The 19,765-nt window shown below is 43.1% G+C and overlaps 1 protein-coding gene and 1 long non-coding RNA gene across 37 annotated transcripts in view; one reads left to right on the forward strand and one right to left on the reverse strand.

The window, feature by feature from the left end:
- LOC108888236 (NACHT, LRR and PYD domains-containing protein 12) overlaps positions 1-19,358 on the forward strand; it is a 32,514-nt gene extending 13,156 nt beyond the window's left edge. For 18 of the 36 annotated variants that reach the window (XM_051067205.1, XM_051067210.1, XM_051067212.1 and 15 more), the window contains 7 exons: positions 6,971-7,144; positions 7,636-7,809; positions 8,305-8,478; positions 17,252-17,425; positions 17,657-17,833; positions 18,324-18,497; positions 18,782-19,358. In XM_051067205.1, the coding sequence (XP_050923162.1) occupies positions 6,971-7,144; positions 7,636-7,809; positions 8,305-8,478; positions 17,252-17,425; positions 17,657-17,833; positions 18,324-18,497; positions 18,782-18,818 (1,084 nt within the window). In that variant the 3' untranslated portion in view covers positions 18,819-19,358. Of the gene's footprint in view, positions 1-3; positions 628-6,970; positions 7,145-7,635; positions 7,810-8,304; positions 8,479-9,667; positions 9,842-10,199; positions 10,825-17,251; positions 17,426-17,656; positions 17,834-18,323; positions 18,498-18,781 lie in introns of those variants that run through there. The other 18 variants (XM_051067225.1, XM_051067235.1, XM_051067218.1 and 15 more) reach the window with 17 other exon arrangements.
- Positions 10,452-12,428, reverse strand: LOC127139335 (uncharacterized). The gene is made up of 2 exons (XR_007809518.1): positions 12,326-12,428; positions 10,452-11,189 (listed from the first exon to the last, which is right to left on the reverse strand). It is a non-coding gene; the product is annotated as an uncharacterized LOC127139335 (long non-coding RNA).
- Positions 19,359-19,765: the final 407 nt, after the last annotated feature.

The following is a 19,765-nucleotide window of genomic DNA, read 5'->3' on the forward strand; positions in this document are numbered from 1 at the left end:
CAGGTGGGAGTGGTGATCTCCCTAAAGGTGAAAGTGAAGAGGATGTTGTGCTGCAGTCTGAACTGATCTGAGAACAGCTCCACTGTCAGACACAGAGTCCAGTCCACCATCATCCCTGTGTGTTCCTCTGGATCTGACAGAGGATCATCAGTGTATCTGGACTCTGCTGCTGCTCTGTCCTTCTACACAGGGAGGATCAGAGGAAAATCCACAGGTGTCCTCAGAGCAGAAAACCCTTCACACTGAGACCTGTGCTGGTGAAAAACACCCTGTTAACAGATTTAGAGGAAAGAAAGAAAAGCAGCAGTGACTGAAACACAGAACTGATCTGAACTGTTCAGTAATCTCACACAGTTCTACTCTATCAGTAATAAATGTAAAGAATATGATTTTACAGTATGAAAGTTTGAAAGTTGTTGTTATTTGTAGAAGTTGGTTTTTCTGACACAATAATGAATCAATGTCTTTAAACAGAATCAATGTTTAACCCTTTAATGCATGAGTGAACTCTGAAGCACTCTCACAGACCTTAACCAGCACTTAGAAAAGAATGAAACAAATATTCAAATCATCTTGTTTGGAACCTTTTTAGAGCGTATTATTAAAAATATCAAACACACTAAAAAAGTTGTTGTCTTTTCTGAAATGTTCCAATGATGTGTGGATGTGAGGAAAGTGTGTGTGTTGTAAATCCCTGAATGTTTCTCAGTGTAGACTGTTACTTCATGTTTCTACTGTTTTCTAGCACACAGTGTCTGTGAGCTCTTCTGACTTCCCCCAGCTGGAAACTTGGTGTGGAAAACTCCTTGTTGATCAGTAGCAGCAGGGTGGAGGTAGCTGAGGTAGCTGTGTGAGATTCCCTCCCTCCCACAAAAAGTGAATTCTTCAGCTTGATGTTGATTTGCAGAGCTGCTGTCATCAAAAGCCTCCAGTCTCAAAGAAGATGCTGCTCTGCTCTGAAGCTGACACCCAGGTGCTGCACCTTCATGTTACTGAGACGACACGTTATTACAGAGTCATTACAAGGTGAGTGAGAGTCTGTTTGATATGTTAGAAACACAGGAGAAACCAGGAGCCATCAATCAGTCCAACATGAGATCAATGATTAAACAAGCTGTTGTTACAGGTGATAGTTTACTGAGTGTCTGTGTTGTGCTGCCCCCAAGTGGCCAAAAATAATACAGGTTTAAAGCTGTTTTCCTTATTGTGGAGTATACAGTTCCAGTTTCATGTTGTTTCTTAGTTCCTGGGTTTTTATCTCAGCAGTCTGTGTTTTCATGGATGAATAAACTGAACCTTGCTAAGTTTTCGTTGTTAGCAAAGAAATGTAACGTTAGCGTTAACGGTCACTTTGGAGCTGGTTTTTATTTTCCCTCTTTGTTGTTGGACTTTTCTGTCTGTCAGCTCTTCCGTTGGTTTATTGAAGTTTCAGTGAAGTGAAGGAATAATATGTGTTAGACTATAAGTTTAGACTTGTCTTGGTTCAGTCTGAAGCTACATTATCGTCCAGTCCAGTATTTTTCTACTAACGGTCACTGCCGAAGTCCCAGCGAAGGTCCAATGTAAGTGTATTGAGCAGGATGTGGGACTCTCTCTCTCTCTCTCTCTCTCTCTCTCTCTCTCTCTCTCTCTCTCTCACACACACACACACACACACAACATAAACAAGAACAGAAAGTGAAAGTGTTCAGACTCCATTTTACCTGCTCAGAGCAGAAGGAGAGAAACTGAAGGCTGAGTCAGGGTGAGTGTTAATACAACATTATTATTATTTTACTGTCAAAGTCTCTGAGTCAGTTTCTCCCTGTGGACTGTAGAGAGAAGAAGAGACAGAGTGAACTTCTGTCTGAACAAAGACACAGAGAAAAGGAGGAGATAATATCGTGTCCGTGTAGGGCTGCATAATTAATCCTGATCACGCTTTTGGTTTCCCACGATTAAATGAACGTGGTCGTTTGTGATATTGACGTTTTAAAACATCGAATCAAGCGTTTCTTGAACTAACAGTTAGCGCACCCTGCAGCGGCAGCTCAGATCAGCAGAGTACCAGCACAGGGCAGGTGTCTGTTCAACCTGTTGAACCACCAGGATGACTGGATGAAGGCCAAGAGGAATAAAAACATGAATAAAACATGTTACCTTTACAGCCAACCCAAGGAAACTGACCAGGTGGTGAACTGCCTGCTTTTATTTTACTGTAAACTCTCTGTACACTGTGTGTGTTACTTCCTGTTCTCTCAGTCCTGTGTGTGATTCTTGTGTGTGTGAGTCTCAGTCAGTGTTACTGTTTCCCTCTCAGACTGACTGAAGTCCAGAAGATGAGTGATTGTGTGGAGGAAGAGGAGGACAGAGCAGAGTCTCCAGGATCCAGCTGTCTGTCTATGAAGAGTGACTGGTCCAAAGATGAACCTCAAGAGTTCAGTAATGAACCTGGACTCTCAAAGTAAGAGAACTACAAACCTGTGAACCTGTTACAGATGCTGCAGTGGTTTCTTCCTGGTTCTTCTGGAAATGTTTGATGTGATAAAATAAAAACATGTTTGTGTTTGCAGAGTTCAGAAACACAGACTGAGAGCAGAGTCTCCAGGATCCAGCTGTCTGTCAATGAAGAGTCACTGGTCCAAAGATGAACCTATAAACTTCAGTAATGAACCTGGACCCTCAGACACAAAGTAAGAGACTGTCTCTACTGTGAACTGAACTGAAGATGATTCAGTTATTAGACATATGTGAAGGAGACGGAGACACCAGATTTATAAAAACTTTTTTTTTAAATGCTGAACTTTAAATGAAATTTTACATTTTAAATTTAATTAAAAATGTCTCCACAGAAAGAGGAAGAGGAGGAGTGGTGTTTGTGAGGAGCAGCAGCTGTCCTGCTGTTCTTTGTGTCAGGACGTCCTGAAGGATCCAGTCTCTACCAGCTGTGGACACTGGTTCTGCAGACAGTGCATCACCTCAGACTGGGACCAGTCTGGTTCATCAGGAGACTCCTCCTGTCCCCAATGTGGACAAAGATCCAGACCAGGACCTGGACTGCAGACAGCCAGTCAGACCAGCACTGTACAAAGTAAGACTGGGGATACGTCCATTTCTCTTTGTTACAATACCTAATAATTCTTGACTTACTGAATGGATATCTGTTGTCTTTGAGCAGATAGTGGTCTGCAGGAGGTTTTAGATGAACATCAGATCAGTCTGAGGAGGAGATGTGAACGTGTGACTGAAGGAACTGATGGAACAGGAAGTAGAACCCTCCTCAACAGGATCTACACTGAGCTCTACATCACAGAGGGACAGAGTGAAGAGGTTAATACCCAACATGAGGTGAGGCAGCTGGAGACAGCTTCCAAGAAGAAGACCCTCCATGACACTCCAATCAGGTGCCAGGACATCTTTAAAGCCTTACCTGACCAACAGAGACACATCAGAGTGGTTCTGACCAACGGCGTCGCTGGTGTTGGAAAAACCTTCTCAGTGCAGAAGTTCACTCTGGACTGGGCAGAGGGCTTGGAAAACCAAGATGTCAGTCTGCTGGTTCTGCTTTCGTTCAGGGAGCTGAACCTGATCAGAGATGAGCAGTACAGTCTTCTCACGCTGCTCCATGTTTTCCATCCAACATTACAGAAGGTCACAGCAGAGAAGCTGGCTGTCTGTAAAGTTCTGTTCATCTTTGACGGCCTGGATGAAAGCAGACTTTCACTGGATTTCAACAACAGGAAGGTTGTGTCTGACGTCACACAGAAGTCATCAGTCAACCAGCTGCTGACAAACCTCATCCAGGGGAATCTGCTTCCCTCGGCTCTGGTCTGGATAACTTCCAGACCTGCAGCGGCCAATCAGATCCCTCCTTCATGTGTTGACAGGGTAACAGAAGTACGAGGCTTCACTGACCCACAGAAGGAGGAGTACTTCAGGAGGAGATCCAGTGATGAAGAGCTGTCCAACAGAACCATCTCACACATCAAGACCTCCAGGAGCCTCCACATCATGTGTGGAGTCCCAGTCTTCTGCTGGATCACTGCTACAGTTCTGGAGCACATTTTGACTACAGAGCAGAGAGGAGAGCTGCCCAAGACCCTGACTGACCTGTTCTCACACTTCCTGCTGGTTCAGACAAAGAGGAAGAAGAACAAGTACCATGAGGGACATGAGACGAGTCCACAGGAGCTGACGGAGGCTGACAGGGAAGTTCTTCTGAAGCTGGGGAGGCTGGCGTTTGAACATCTGGAGAAAGGAAACATCATGTTCTACCAAGAAGACCTGGAGCAGTGTGGTCTTGATGTGACAGAGGCCTTGGTGTACTCAGGAGTTTGTACAGAGATCTTCAAAAGAGAGAGTGTGATCTTCCAGAAAACAGTCTACTGCTTTGTTCATCTGAGCGTTCAGGAGTTTCTGGCTGCAGTCTACATGTTCCACTGTTTCACCAACAGGAACACACAGGTACTGAAGAAGTTCCTGGGGAAAGACCACAGTGACTCATCTCTGGATGTCTTCCTGAGGAGAGTCATGGAGAAATCTCTTCAAAGTAAAAATGGCCACCTGGACCTGTTTGTTCGCTTCCTTCATGGCCTCTCTCTGGAGTCCAACCAGAGACTCTTAGGAGGTCTGCTGGGTCAGACAGAGAACAGTCCAGAAATCATCCAGAGAGCCATCAACAACCTGAAGGAGATGAAGAAGACAAAAATGTCTCCTGACAGAAGCATCAACATCTTCCACTGTCTGATGGAGATGAACGACCACTCAGTCCATCAGGAGATCCAAGAGTTCCTGAAGTCAGAGAACAGATCAAAGAAGGAACTCTCTGAGATCCAGTGCTCAGCTCTGGCCTACATGCTGCAGATGTCAGAGGAGGTTCTGGATGAGTTGGACCTGAAGAAGTTCAAAACGTCAGTGGAGGGACGACGGAGACTGATCCCAGCTGTGAGGAACTGCAGGAAGGCTCGGTGAGTCCAGACATGATCATTAACATCATCAGTCAGTGGAGATCAGTAGTTTAGTTCTTCAGATACACAGAATTAAATTATTCTCATCAATCATCAGTTTTACTTTGCAAAAATCACAGTTGTGGTATTTTCTTGAGCTGTTTTAATTACTGTGCAGTGTAGATTTATCAGTTGTTTTGTTTGTTGTCAGAGTCTATGTTTATCTGTTAACCATCTATTTATGTTATTTTAGTTCAAGTCAAACCTATAAAACTAATTGAAGGTGAACTCCACTGATCTTCCACCTCAGTGTGTTTCCAGGTGTTGGGGAGTTCGACTGTAACTGAGAAAACAGCAGTATAAAGTCTTTAGTGTTTCCAGAGGAGCTGAGTGAAGTCTGATAAATGTCCTCAAGTGATGTCACTTGAGTCAGAGTCTGTTGAAGGCAGAATAAGGCATCCTGGAGAAAGACTGTTAATATTAAAAATTACACAGCTAAACAAACACACCCCTCCATGAAGTGCTCATTCAGAAGCTCCGCCCCTCAAATTTACAGACGTACATCGCCATGGAAACAGACACTAAAAATTGACAAAAGAGGAGGAAAACGGTGGAATCGAGTGTGTGCGCTTTTTCATAGCTGAAGCAAAATAAATGTTTTATAAAACATCACCAATGGAATGACATAAACACAGTTTGTGGTTTAGATTGTTTTTACAGGACTACTATGACTGAAGACAGACCTGTAGATTTCTATCATAGTAAACAAAGAAGGTAACTTCACTTGGCAGAGCATTTTAAATCATGCATCAATCCCACTGTGCTTGCAAACTTTTGTTTTCAGGTCTTAGAGTTAGCTGTGTCTAGAAAAACTCACAAACTTTTTAAGGATAAATATCACAATACAGAGCGAATGACACAACACTTAAGTTGTGTGTTACATTAGCTGCAGTGAAGCTAACATGCAGAACAGAAGATTTGGTTTCTCAGCGCAGCACAGTAGCTGCAGACAGTGATACTCACAACTCTCCTTGTCTAACTAACATTACACCACAAACAAACAGGACAAACAACATTGTCCTGCTGTTTCTGTCACAGCCTTTCTTTCTTTTTTTTATTTTCCTCTGTTTATCTGACATTACCCAGTCTCTGCTCTGTAGCGTTAGCATAGACTTGAATTCTCCCATTGCCGCCTTTATAACCTTTCACCTCATGTGCACAACCACTAACGCCGTGATTGGCTGGAATGGATCACACCGATCCACTTCATAAATCACTTCAAATTTATTCAAATGCTGAACCCAGGACTATGAGATATTATTACTGAATTTGAATAAAGGTCCATTGCCATTTTACTTTCCATTGGAAAGTAAAAACATCTGGAGGACATTATTAAGTCTAAATGTGACGCCACTTTCCCTTCTTTCATCTGTCAGATTAAAACAAACAAAGATTCTCATGAAAACTCTGCAGGTCTGAGAGAGAGAGATGAGAATTATTGTCTCATGTCAAACACAATAAGATGAACTGAACCACAGATGTTCATCACATTATAACATGTTTTATCATCAGATGTATTGAGTTTATTTTCATAACAAACTGATTTTATTGTAACAGATTTGATATTTTCTCTGATCACAGACTCGATTGTGGACTCTCAGAGACTCACTGTGAAGTCGTGGCCTCAGCTCTGAAGTCCAACCCCTCCCATCTGACAGAACTGGACCTGAGTGGAAACAAATACCTGAAGGATTCAGGAGTGAAGATCCTGTCTGATGGACTAAAGAGTCCAAACTGTAAACTGGAGACTCTGAGGTCAGTTCACTGACTAAGGTCAGCAGCAGGTTCTGAATCAGTGTTGACATGAACAGGTGTCTGAATGTTGAGCTGACATTTGGATGATGTCTGTAGAAGGCTGACATTATGATGATCCACAATAACAGAAGGACAAAGTCACTCTACTCATTTTAGACTAAACATCATTGATCAGGACAGATCTGATTGATTATCAATGATTTGATCCACATCTTTTATTCTTTATTCAGGTTGAGGTCCTGCAGTTTGTCAGAGATCAGCTGTTCTTCTCTGGTCTCAGCTCTGAAGTCCAACCCCTCCCATCTGAGAGAACTGATCCTGAGTGGAAACAACCTGTATGATTCAGGAGTGAAGGAGCTGTGTGGTTTTCTGCAGAGTCCAGACTGTAGACTGGAGACTCTGAGGTCAGACTCCATATTTTATTTCTGTGCTGAGATGAATCTGATGTGAAAGTTGTGTTGACTCTAACCTGCAGACATCAGGCTCATATTATACTGATCCACACTGAGGATCTTAATGGTAAAGTCTGTTTTCTTCTGACATGTTTGTTCTCTTTGAAAACTTGAGGATCTTTAGTTGAATCTCAGATAAATGTGTCTGCACAGCCTGAGTTTGTAGATGGAGCCTGTGGTGGAGCTGCAGAGTTTAAGAGCTGAAGTCACTACGTCTTTATTGAAGCAGCAGCATGTTGTCATTAATATTAATGAGAGCTGTGTTTCTCTTTGTGTCTCTGACTGTTTTTAACCTGCATCCTGTTGGTTCAGGTGTTTGGAGTTTCCAGTTTCTAAACTTGTTCATTCTAAACCTTGTTCAGCTCTGAACAGATGATGAAACACTGAATGGTTTCAAGCAGGAACTTTGTCTCCTAAACTCACATCTTTTATTCTTTATTCAGGTTGGTTGACTGCAGTTTGTCAGAGATCAGCTGTTCTTCTCTGGCCTCAGCTCTGAAGTCCAACCCCTCCCATCTGAGAGATCTGAACCTGAGCTACAACGACCTGAAGGATTCAGGAGTGAAGGAGCTGTGTGGTTTTCTGCAGAGTCCAGACTGTAGACTGGAGACTCTGAGGTCAGACTCCATATTTTCTTTCTGTGCTGAGATGAATCTGATGTGAAAGTTGTGTTGACTCTAACCTGCAGACATCAGGCTCATATTATACTGATCCACACTGAGGATCTTAATGGTAAAGTCTGTTTTCTTCTTCTCTGGTTTAGTCCAGTGTCTGTGGCAGAGCAGTGTTGAGCTACAGATTTCAAACGTTAATAGAAGAAGAAAAATCCTTCTCTGTTTAAATCCCATCAGACTCTGACATGAACAAATATCTTCAGTATTTTCTTGTTCCAACACGACATAAAGTGAAGAGACTAAAGAGAAACTGACTGAGAGATTCAGACCAAACTCATCATGTTTGTTAAATGTGGTCACCACTGCAGGAAGTGAAAATGTTGGAGATTTACTTTGAATCATTTGTTGACTTTCTGACTCTGAACAGATGATGAAACACTGAATGGTTTCAAGCAGGAACTTTGTCTCCTAAACTCACATCTTTTATTCTTTATTCAGGTTGAGGTCCTGCAGTTTGTCAGAGATCAGCTGTTCTTCTCTGGTCTCAGCTCTGAAGTCCAACCCCTCCCATCTGAGAGAACTGAACCTGAGTCAAAACGACCTGCAGGATTCAGGAGTAAAGAAGCTGTGTGGTTTTCTGCAGAGTCCAGACTGTAGACTGGAGGCTCTGAGGTCAGTTCACTGTCTGTTACTGTTGGAGAACTGATCAAATTAAATATCTTTAATCCACAGCTGAAGCTCATTTATCTTCACATCAGTTGAGAACATGAATCTTGAATTAACTGGAGGTTAATGAGCAGTGAGCAGACACAGAGCAGCAGAGTGCTGAAGTTAACGTCACGTTAGCCAACACTAGCAGGTACGTTTTGTTGGCTGGTTTTTTAGCAGTGGCTGAAGAAAATGTGAGTTTATCTAAATATGTTCAGTCACTGACTCCATGACCAGGAGAGTTAGTAGAAAAAGTTCATATTAACCAGTGGGACCAGACTGACCGACACAGACACACTGACTCAACGGATGGACGACCTGAGAGGATTAGCTCCAGTGAAGACCCAGACATTTACACCTCCCTGATAGAGAAACCAAGAGTGGAAACAAGAAGAAACTGAGGGTATATAAATCTACAACTGTGTCCTGAATGCTCATGTACAGGATTGTAGAGATGTATTCTAATGAATTCTATTGACAGACATCAACTCCAAACATTTAAAGTCAGAAAATATCTGCTTTTTTTTTTCAACACAATCAATCTGGTGACAGCGACTCTGCTGCTGACGACAGGGAAGCTAGTCCAGGCAGCTAACTGCTCCTCTGCAGGTGTGTTCATGATTGCACAGGAATGTTTGTGGACTAATTCAATGTGATTCAGTGATGTGACCTACGACTCTGAGGTGATCCGGTAACTGTGACGTAATCATAATGTCAGCACTAAAAGAGTCTATGGATGGATGTGGCTTAGTTTGAAATGAGCAGCAGTCAGACAGGCAGAGAGGAAATGATCTTTGGGCACAGGAGAAAACAATTAGTGCGAGGTCATTTACAAGGTATAATAAAATGATAAGATACACAGCAGAAAGCCTTGGTGTCGGACCACATCAGACTGAAGAATCTATCAATGAGGGAGTGGAGAGCCAGGTTTAAATACTGTGGAGCTGATGAGACAGAGGTGTCCTTGCTGCCTCGAGGAGGAGGAGCTGATTGGAGCAGGTGAAGAAGAAAAAGGGAAAAAACCTGGAACCTGGAGCAGGATCAAGAAAATCTAAGACTGAGAATTCTTCCTTCAGTTTCAGCTCATTTCAGTCAGTTGTCATGAATAATGTCTGTTCACTGCAGTGATCCACATCTTTTATTCTTTATTCAGGTTGTGGTTCTGCAGTTTGTCAGAGATCAGCTGTTCTTCTCTGGTCTCAGCTCTGAAGTCCAACCCCTCCCATCTGAGAGAACTGAACCTGAGTGAAAACGACCTGAAGGATTCAGATGTGAAGCAGCTTTGTGATCTTGCAGAGAGTCCAGACTACAGACTGGAGACTGTGAGGTCAGTAGTTTGATCAGTATTGATCTACACACAGTTAGTATCACCTTCTCTTTCTGCTGAGAAGGTGATTGGCTGTAACCTGCCTTCTCTCCAGGACCCTGAGGCGGGCAGGAAAGATCATGGCCGATCCCTCCCACCCTGGTCACACACTTTTCAAACACACACTTTCAAGACTGGCAGGAGGTTTCGGTCCATCAAAACCAAAACCTCACATCACAAGAACAGTTTCTTTCCATCTGCAATTGGGCTCCTCAACAAAGTCTGACACTGGATGTTCTGCATCACTGACTGACTGACTGATGAAGAGTCTCTGTAAACACTGATCCACCTCCTCTCTGCTCTGACTCTCTCTCTGCAGGTGGGAGTGGTGATCTTCCTAAAGGTGAAAGTGAAGAGGATGTTGTGCTGCAGTCTGAACTGATCTGAGAACAGCTCCACTGTCAGACACAGAGTCCAGTCCACCATCATCCCTGTGTGTTCCTCTGGATCTGACAGAGGATCATCAGTGTATCTGGACTCTGCTGCTGCTCTGTCCTTCTACACAGGGAGGATCAGAGGAAAATCCACAGGTGTCCTCAGAGCAGAAAACCCTTCACACTGAGACCTGTGCTGGTGAAAAACACCCTGTTAACAGATTTAGAGGAAAGAAAGAAAAGCAGCAGTGACTGAAACACAGAACTGATCTGAACTGTTCAGTAATCTCACACAGTTCTACTCTATCAGTAATAAATGTAAAGAATATGATTTTACAGTATGAAAGTTTGAAAGTCGTTTGTTATTTGTAGAAGTTGGTTTTTCTGACACAATAATGAATCAATGTCTTTAAACAGAATCAATGTTTAACCCTTTAATGCATGAGTGAACTCTGAAGCACTCTCACAGACCTTAACCAGCACTTAGAAAAGAATGAAACAAATATTCAAATCATCTTGTTTGGAACCTTTTTAGAGCGTATTATTAAAAATATCAAACACACTAAAAAAGTTGTTGTCTTTTCTGAAATGTTCCAATGATGTGTGGATGTGAGGAAAGTGTGTGTGTTGTAAATCCCTGAATGTTTCTCAGTGTAGACTGTTACTTCATGTTTCTACTGTTTTCTAGCACACAGTGTCTGTGAGCTCTTCTGACTTCCCCCAGCTGGAAACTTGGTGTGGAAAACTCCTTGTTGATCAGTAGCAGCAGGGTGGAGGTAGCTGAGGTAGCTGTGTGAGATTCCCTCCCTCCCACAAAAAGTGAATTCTTCAGCTTGATGTTGATGTGCAGAGCTGCTGTCATCAAAAGCCTCCAGTCTCAAAGAAGATGCTGCTCTGCTCTGAAGCTGACACCCAGGTGCTGCACCTTCATGTTACTGAGACGACACGTTATTACAGAGTCATTACAAGGTGAGTGAGAGTCTGTTTGATATGTTAGAAACACAGGAGAAACCAGGAGCCATCAATCAGTCCAACATGAGATCAATGATTAAACAAGCTGTTGTTACAGGTGATAGTTTACTGAGTGTCTGTGTTGTGCTGCCCCCAAGTGGCCAAAAATAATACAGGTTTAAAGCTGTTTTCCTTATTGTGGAGTATACAGTTACAGTTTCATGTTGTTTCTTAGTTCCTGGGTTTTTATCTCAGCAGTCTGTGTTTTCATGGATGAATAAACTGAACCTTGCTAAGTTTTCGTTGTTAGCAAAGAAATGTAACGTTAGCGTTAACGGTCACTTTGGAGCTGGTTTTTATTTTCCCTCTTTGTTGTTGGACTTTTCTGTCTGTCAGCTCTTCCGTTGGTTTATTGAAGTTTCAGTGAAGTGAAGGAATAATATGTGTTAGACTATAAGTTTAGACTTGTCTTGGTTCAGTCTGAAGCTACATTATCGTCCAGTCCAGTATTTTTCTACTAACGGTCACTGCCGAAGTCCCAGCGAAGGTCCAATGTAAGTGTATTGAGCAGGATGTGGGACTCTCTCTCTCTCTCTCTCTCTCTCTGTCTCTCTCTCTCTCTCTCTCACACACACACACACACAACATAAACAAGAACAGAAAGTGAAAGTATTCAGACTCCATTTTAACTGCGCAGAGAAAAAGGAGGAACCTGAAGGCTGAGTCAGGGTGAGTGTTAATACAACATTATTATTATTTTACTGTCAAAGTCTCTGAGTCAGTTTCTCCTTGTGGACTGTAGAGAGAAGAAGAGACAGAGTGAACTTCTGTCTGAACAAAGACACAGAGAAAAGGAGGAGATAATATCGTGTCCGTGTAGGGCTGCATAATTAATCCTGATCACGCTTTTGGTTTCCCACGATTAAATGAACGTGGTCGTTTGTGATATTGACGTTTTAAAACATCGAATCAAGCGTTTCTTGAACAGTTAGCGCACCCTGCAGCGGCAGCTCAGATCAGCAGAGTACCAGCACAGGGCAGGTGTCTGTTCAACCTGTTGAACCACCAGGATGACTGGATGAAGGCCAAGAGGAATAAAAACATGAATAAAACATGTTACCTTTACAGCCAACCCAAGGAAACTGACCAGGTGGTGAACTGCCTGCTTTTATTTTACTGTAAACTCTCTGTACACTGTGTGTGTGTTACTTCCTGTTCTCTCAGTCCTGTGTGTGATTCTTGTGTGTGTGAGTGTCTCAGTCAGTGTTACTGTTTCCCTCTCAGACTGACTGAAGTCCAGAAGATGAGTGATTGTGTGGAGGAAGAGGAGGACAGAGCAGAGTCTCCAGGATCCAGCTGTCTGTCTATGAAGAGTGACCGGTCCAAAGAACTTCCTATAAACTTCAATAATGAACCTGGATCCTCAAAGTAAGAGAACTGCTACAAACCTGTGAACCTTCAAACTGTTGGTTATAACACTGTTTAGTGTTGACGTCACTGCCTGTTACAGATGCTGCAGTGGTTTCTTCCTGGTTTTTCTGCCCTGATTCATGTGATACGAATAAAAACATGTTTGTGTTTGCAGAGGTCAGAAACACAGACTGAGAGCAGAGTCTCCAGGATCCAGCTGTCTGTCTATGAAGAGTGACCGGTCCAAAGAACTTCCTATAAACTTCAGTAATGAACCTGGATCCTCAGACACAGAGTAAGAGACTGTCTGTACTGTGAACTGAGCTGAAGATGATTCAGTCGTTAGATATATGAAGGAGACAGGGAGAAACCAGGGTCCAGATTCATAAAACTGTGCAGATAAACACAGACAGAAACAAAACTAATCAGGGAACCAATCAAAATACAAGTGACAACCTGTGACTGTGTTTTCACAGAGAGAAGAAGAGGAGGAGGAGGAGGAGACAAAGATCCAGACCAGGACCTGGACTGCAGACAGCCAGTCAGACCAGCACTGAACAAAGTAAGACTGGGGATACGTCCATTTCTCTTTGTTACAATACCTAATAATTCTTGACTTACTGAATGGATATCTGTTGTCTTTGAGCAGATAGTGGTCTGCAGGAGGTTTTAGATGAACATCAGATCAGTCTGAGGAGGAGATGTGAACGTGTGACTGAAGGAACTGATGGAACAGGAAGTAGAACCCTCCTCAACAGGATCTACACTGAGCTCTACATCACAGAGGGACAGAGTGAAGAGGTTAATACCCAACATGAGGTGAGGCAGCTGGAGACAGCTTCCAAGAAGAAGACCCTCCATGACACTCCAATCAGGTTCCAGGACATCTTTAAAGCCTTACCTTACCAACAGAGACACATCAGAGTGGTTCTGACCAACGGCGTCGCTGGTGTTGGAAAAACCTTCTCAGTGCAGAAGTTCACTCTGGACTGGGCAGAGGGCTCGGAAAACCAAGATGTCAGTCTGCTGGTTCTGCTTTCGTTCAGGGAGCTGAACCTGATCAGAGATGAGCAGTACAGTCTTCTCACGCTGCTCCATGTTTTCCATCCAACATTACAGAAGGTCACAGCAGAGAAGCTGGCTGTCTGTAAAGTTCTGTTCATCTTTGACGGCCTGGATGAAAGCAGACTTTCACTGGATTTCAACAACAGGAAGGTTGTGTCTGACGTCACACAGAAGTCATCAGTCAACCAGCTGCTGACAAACCTCATCCAGGGGAATCTGCTTCCCTCGGCTCTGGTCTGGATAACTTCCAGACCTGCAGCGGCCAATCAGATCCCTCCTTCATGTGTTGACAGGGTAACAGAAGTACGAGGCTTCACTGACCCACAGAAGGAGGAGTACTTCAGGAGGAGATCCAGTGATGAAGAGCTGTCCAACAGAACCATCTCACACATCAAGACCTCCAGGACCCTCCACATCATGTGTCAAATCCCAGTCTTCTGCTGGATCACTGCTACAGTTCTGGAGCACATGTTGACTACAGAGCAGAGAGGAGAGCTGCCCAAGACCCTGACTGACCTGTACTCACACTTCCTGCTGGTTCAGACAAAGAGGAAGAAGAACAAGTACCATGAGGGACATGAGACGAGTCCACAGGAGCTGACGGAGGCTGACAGGGAAGTTCTTCTGAAGCTGGGGAGGCTGGCGTTTGAACATCTGGAGAAAGGAAACATCATGTTCTACCAAGAAGACCTGGAGCAGTGTGGTCTTGATGTGACAGAGGCCTTGGTGTACTCAGGAGTTTGTACAGAGATCTTCAAAAGAGAGAGTGTGATCTTCCAGAAAACAGTCTACTGCTTTGTTCATCTGAGCGTTCAGGAGTTTCTGGCTGCAGTCTACATGTTCCACTGTTTCACCAACAGGAAGACACAGGTACTGGAGGACTTCCTGGGAAAAGACTGGAACAACACATATCATAACCTGTCTCTGGATGACTTCCTGATGAGAGCAGTAATAAAATCTCTTGACAGTAAAAATGGCCACCTGGACCTGTTTGTTCGCTTCCTTCATGGCCTCTCTCTGGAGTCCAACCAGAGAGTCTTAGGAGGTCTGCTGGGTCAGACAGAGAACAGTCCAGAAATCATCCAAAGAGCCATCAACAACCTGAAGAAGATGAAGAAGACAAAAATACTTCCTGACAGAAGCATCAACATCTTCCACTGTCTGATGGAGATGAACGACCACTCAGTCCATCAGGAGATCCAAGAGTTCCTGAAGTCAGAGAACAGATCAGAGCAGAACCTCTCTAGGACCCAGTGCTCAGCTCTGGCCTACATGCTGCAGATGTCAGAGGAGGTTCTGGATGAGTTGGACCTGGAGAAGTACAAGACGTCACTGGAGGGACGACGGAGACTGATCCCAGCTGTGAGGAACTGCAGGAAGGCTCGGTGAGTCCAGACATGATCATTAAAGTCTGTGTGAAACAAATTCAGAGATTTGTCTCTAAACACATTAGTTGTTTTAGAGTTCAAACAGTTCCTTTAAACAGACTGTAAACTATGTATTACACCATTGTGAAGTTAGACCCTTTGACAGTTCCATTTTCTGGATTTTATGAGCAGGTCTGAAATGGTGGCTCGATGACGCACTGGAGCATCACTCAGCATAACCCCACCCCTGACGCTGTGACCGTTTTAAATAGCAGCGCTGCGTTAGCATCAGTGCTTCTCCTGCTCGACTATTATAGTTCTTGCTAGCTAGCTCTGTTGTCGGGAACTCACTGATAATCCGTCTGACTGTCTCCCTCCACGGCCTTCACCCTCCTGTCCCGCTGTCTGTCTGTGTGTGTGTATATCCTCTTGGAGATGAGTTATAAAACTTGTCATAATAAGACACTAGTTATCACAGTGTTAGTTTAGTATCAGTGTAACATCTCTATTCTTTGGTAACATCAGTAATACGACTGTATAAACAGTGCAACTAGTTTCTTGAAGATCTGAGGACAGGTCGTTTGATCAACAAAAAGCTCCAGTGGCTCAAACGTGCAGAATAGGGAGCTAACAGGATGCTAGCAGGATGCTAACAGTCACTGTGCTGCACTGAGTGGGCGTGGTTTCAGTGCCTGCAGTGGACACGCCCCCAGCGTCTTAGAGCTGAGAGATTTTTTTTCATGATTTTGAAACCAGATTCTATATATTTTCTATAAATTTAACCATTGAAATTTAGCTGGGTGGTTATTAGCACTGTGGTGTGACTAACTCAGAACATCACTAGTATCACTGCCTTACACAAACTTTAACATCATCAATCAGCGTAGATTAGTAATTAAGTTCTTAGTACTGAAGTTCTCAGGAAATGGGTGTGTAATCTGACGTGCAAACTAGAAACTGCTGCCTGATTGGCTGTAGTCGTCGTGATAGGCTGTTGGAAGAAAATGCCCTAAACTTATCGTCTTAATCTGTATAAATTTCTCTGCAATCCCAGAATGAGATTGTTTTATCGCCAAGTCCCGTTAGGGAGTTTGACTGTAACTGAGCAGCCTTTAGAGTCTCCAGGAGCTGAGTGAAGTCTGATAAATATCCTCAAGTGATGTCACTTGAGTCAGAGTCTTTTGGGTCTGAAGACTCTGGAGGTGTAGAGTTAGAAAGAACCAGATCTCTGTAGCCCCCCTCATCTCTGCTGCAGGCTCCAGGATACATTAGCTGCTACTAGCACAACTGTTAAATTAGTTGAGTTGCATTATGGGTAATGTAGGCAGGTTTTCAGAAGGAAGAAGAATGTGTGGAAAAAAAACGATGATATCTCTTTATGTTTTTAATTAAATGTCTATTGTGACAGTGTTAGAGCAGTGTGGTGATAAATCACTGGAGTTCAGTATTAATGATTTATGAGGTTTTAATAAGTTTTAATAAGATCTGTATCATAAACAACAAACACTTGTGGGATAATGATTAATGATGAAATATTATTTAACTGTTGAACAAGTAGAGAAACATTATCAGATTAGTGAAGTGACTCATTATTGTCATTTACACAACATTATCTATTTAAAGTTTGCTGACATTATCATCAGTCTCCATTAACTACTGGTCAGACCAGAGTTATTGTTTATGAATTACCACAGATGTTCATCACATTATAACATGTTTTATCATCAGATGTATTGAGTTTATTTTCATAACAAACTGATTTTATTGTAACAGGTTTGATATTTTCTCTGATCACAGACTCGCTGATTGTGGACTCTCAGAGACTCACTGTGAAGTCGTGGCCTCAGCTCTGAAGTCCAACCCCTCCCATCTGACTGAACTGGACCTGAGTGGAAACAAATACCTGAAGGATTCAGGAGTGAAGATCCTGTCTGATGGACTAAAGAGTCCAAACTGTAAACTGGAGACTCTGAGGTCAGTTCACTGACTGAGGTCAGCAGCAGGTTCTGAATCAGTGTTGACATGAACAGGTGTCTGAATGTTGAGCTGACATTTGGATGATGTCTGTAGAAGGCTGACATTATGATGATCCACAATAACAGAAGGACAAAGTCACTCTACTCATTTTAGACTAAACATCATTGATCAGGACAGATCTGATTGATTATCAATGATTTGATCCACATTTTTTATTCTTTATTCAGGTTGAAGAACTGCAGTTTGTCATGGATCAGCTGTTCTTCTCTGGTCTCAGCTCTGAAGTCCAACCCCTCCCATCTGAGAGATTTGGACCTGAGAGGAAACAAGCTAAAGGATTCAGGAGTGAAGGAGCTGTGTGGTTTTCTGCAGAGTCCAGACTGTAGACTGGAGACTCTGAGGTCAGACTCCATATTTTATTTATGAGATGAATCTGATGAGTCTGTTTCTGCTCCAAGTGATGGAGAAATGGTCTGAGCATCTGATGAGGATTCTTCCTTGGTGCCTTCCTTCTGGTTGGAGGGATGTCTTGAATACCTTGTTTAGCCTAAACCTTCTTCAGCTCTGAACAGATGATGCAACATTTAGTGGTTTCAGGAACTTTGTCTCCTAAACTTCTCTTCTTTATTCAGGTTGATGAACTGCAGGTTGTCAGAGATCAGCTGTTCTTCTCTGGTCTCAGCTCTGAAGTCCAACCCCTCCCATCTGAGAGATCTGGACCTGAGTCACAATGAAGACCTGAAGGATTCAGGAGTGAAGGAGCTGTGTGGTTTTCTGCAGAGTCCAGACTGTAGACTGGAGACTCTGAGGTCAGACTCCATATTTTATTTCTGTGCTGAGATGAATCTGATGTGAAAGTTGTGTTGACTCTAACCTGCAGACATCAGGCTCATATTATACTGATCCACACTGAGGATCTTAATGGTAAAGTCTGTTTTCTTCTGACATGTTTGTTGTCTTTGAAAACTTGAGGATCTTTAGTTGAATCTCAGATAAATGTGTCTGCACAGCCTGAGTTTGTAGATGGAGCCTGTGGTGGAGCTGCAGAGTTTAAGAGCTGAAGTCACTACGTCTTTATTGAAGCAGCAGCATGTTGTCATTAATATTAATGAGAGCTGGTTTCTCTTTGTGTCTCTGACTGTTTTTAACCTGCATCCTGTTGGTTCAGGTGTTTGGAGTTTCCAGTTTCTAAACTTGTTCATTCTAAACCTTCTTCAGCTCTGAACAGATGATGAAACACTGAATGGTTTCAAGCAGGAACTTTGTCTCCTAAACTCACATCTTTTATTCTTTATTCAGGTTGAGTCTCTGCAGTTTGTCAGAGATCAGCTGTTCTTCTCTGGCCTCAGCTCTGAAGTCCAACCCCTCCCATCTGAGAGAACTGGACCTGAGAGGAAACTACCTGTATGATTCAGACATGGAGGATCTGTTAGATCTTGTGAAGGACCCAGACTACAGACTGAAGACTGTGAGGTCAGTAGTTTGATCAGTATTGTCCTAAACACAGTTAGTATCAGAGCAGAGATCCAGTGTTTCCTGTAAAGCTGTGACTGTGTTCACTCCAATCTGTTAACATGAGAGCTGAAAGGAAGCTGGCTCCGCTCCACAGCTGCTCCACTGCTGCTCCACTGCTGCTCTGAACAGGACTGAAGTCCCTGCTGCTCTTTATACTGGATGTGCTGCATCACTGACTGACTGATGAAGAGTCTCTGTAAACACTGATCCACCTCCTCTCTGCTCTGACTCTCTCTCTGCAGGTGGGAGCGGTGGGGGTCTTTCTCAAAGTCAGACTGAATAGGATTCTGGGTGTCTGATCTGTTTGGATCTCCTGAAGGATCTGGTGATGATTCCCTGTGGACACAGCTGCTGTATGAGCTGTATCCAAGGCTGCTGAGTTTATGAGGATCAGAGGAAAATCAGGTGTCCTCAGAGCAGAAAACCCTTCACACTGAGACCTGTGCTGGTGAAAAACACCCTGTTAACAGATTTAGAGGAAAGAAAGAAAAGCAGCAGTGACTGAAACACAGAACTGATCTGAACTGTTCAGTAATCTCACACAGTTCTACTCTATCAGTAATAAATGTAAAGAATATGATTTTACAGTATGAAAGTTTGAAAGTCGTTTGTTATTTGTAGAAGTTGGTTTTCTGACACAATAATGAATCAATGTCTTTAAACAGAATCAATGTTTAACCCTTTAATGCATGAGTGAACTCTGAAGCACTCTCACAGACCTTAACCAGCACTTAGAAAAGAATGAAACCAAATATTCAAATCATCTTGTTTGGAACCTTTTTAGAGCGTATTATTAAAAATATCAAACACACTAAAAAAGTTGTTGTCATTTCTGAAATGTTCCAATGATGTGTGGATGTGAGGAAAGTGTGTGTGTGTGTAAATCCCTGAATGTTTCTCAGTGTAGACTGTTACTTCATGTTTCTACTGTTTTCTAGCACACCAGTGTCTGTGAGCTCTTCTGACTTCCCCCAGCTGGAAAACTTGGTGTGGAAAACTCCTTGTTGATCAGTAGCAGCAGGGTGGAGGTAGCTGAGGTAGCTGTGTGAGATTCCTCCCTCCCACAAAAAGTGAATTCTTCAGCTTGATGTTGATGTGCAGAGCTGCTGTCATCAAAAGCCTCCAGTCTCAAAGAAGATGCTGCTCTGCTCTGAAGCTGACACCCAGGTGCTGCACCTTCATGTTACTGAGACGACACGTTATTACAGAGTCATTACAAGGTGAGT

Source organism: Lates calcarifer, unplaced genomic scaffold, assembly GCF_001640805.2.
Source record: "Lates calcarifer isolate ASB-BC8 unplaced genomic scaffold, TLL_Latcal_v3 _unitig_1306_quiver_1013, whole genome shotgun sequence".
NCBI classification, from domain to species: domain Eukaryota; kingdom Metazoa; phylum Chordata; class Actinopteri; family Centropomidae; genus Lates; species Lates calcarifer.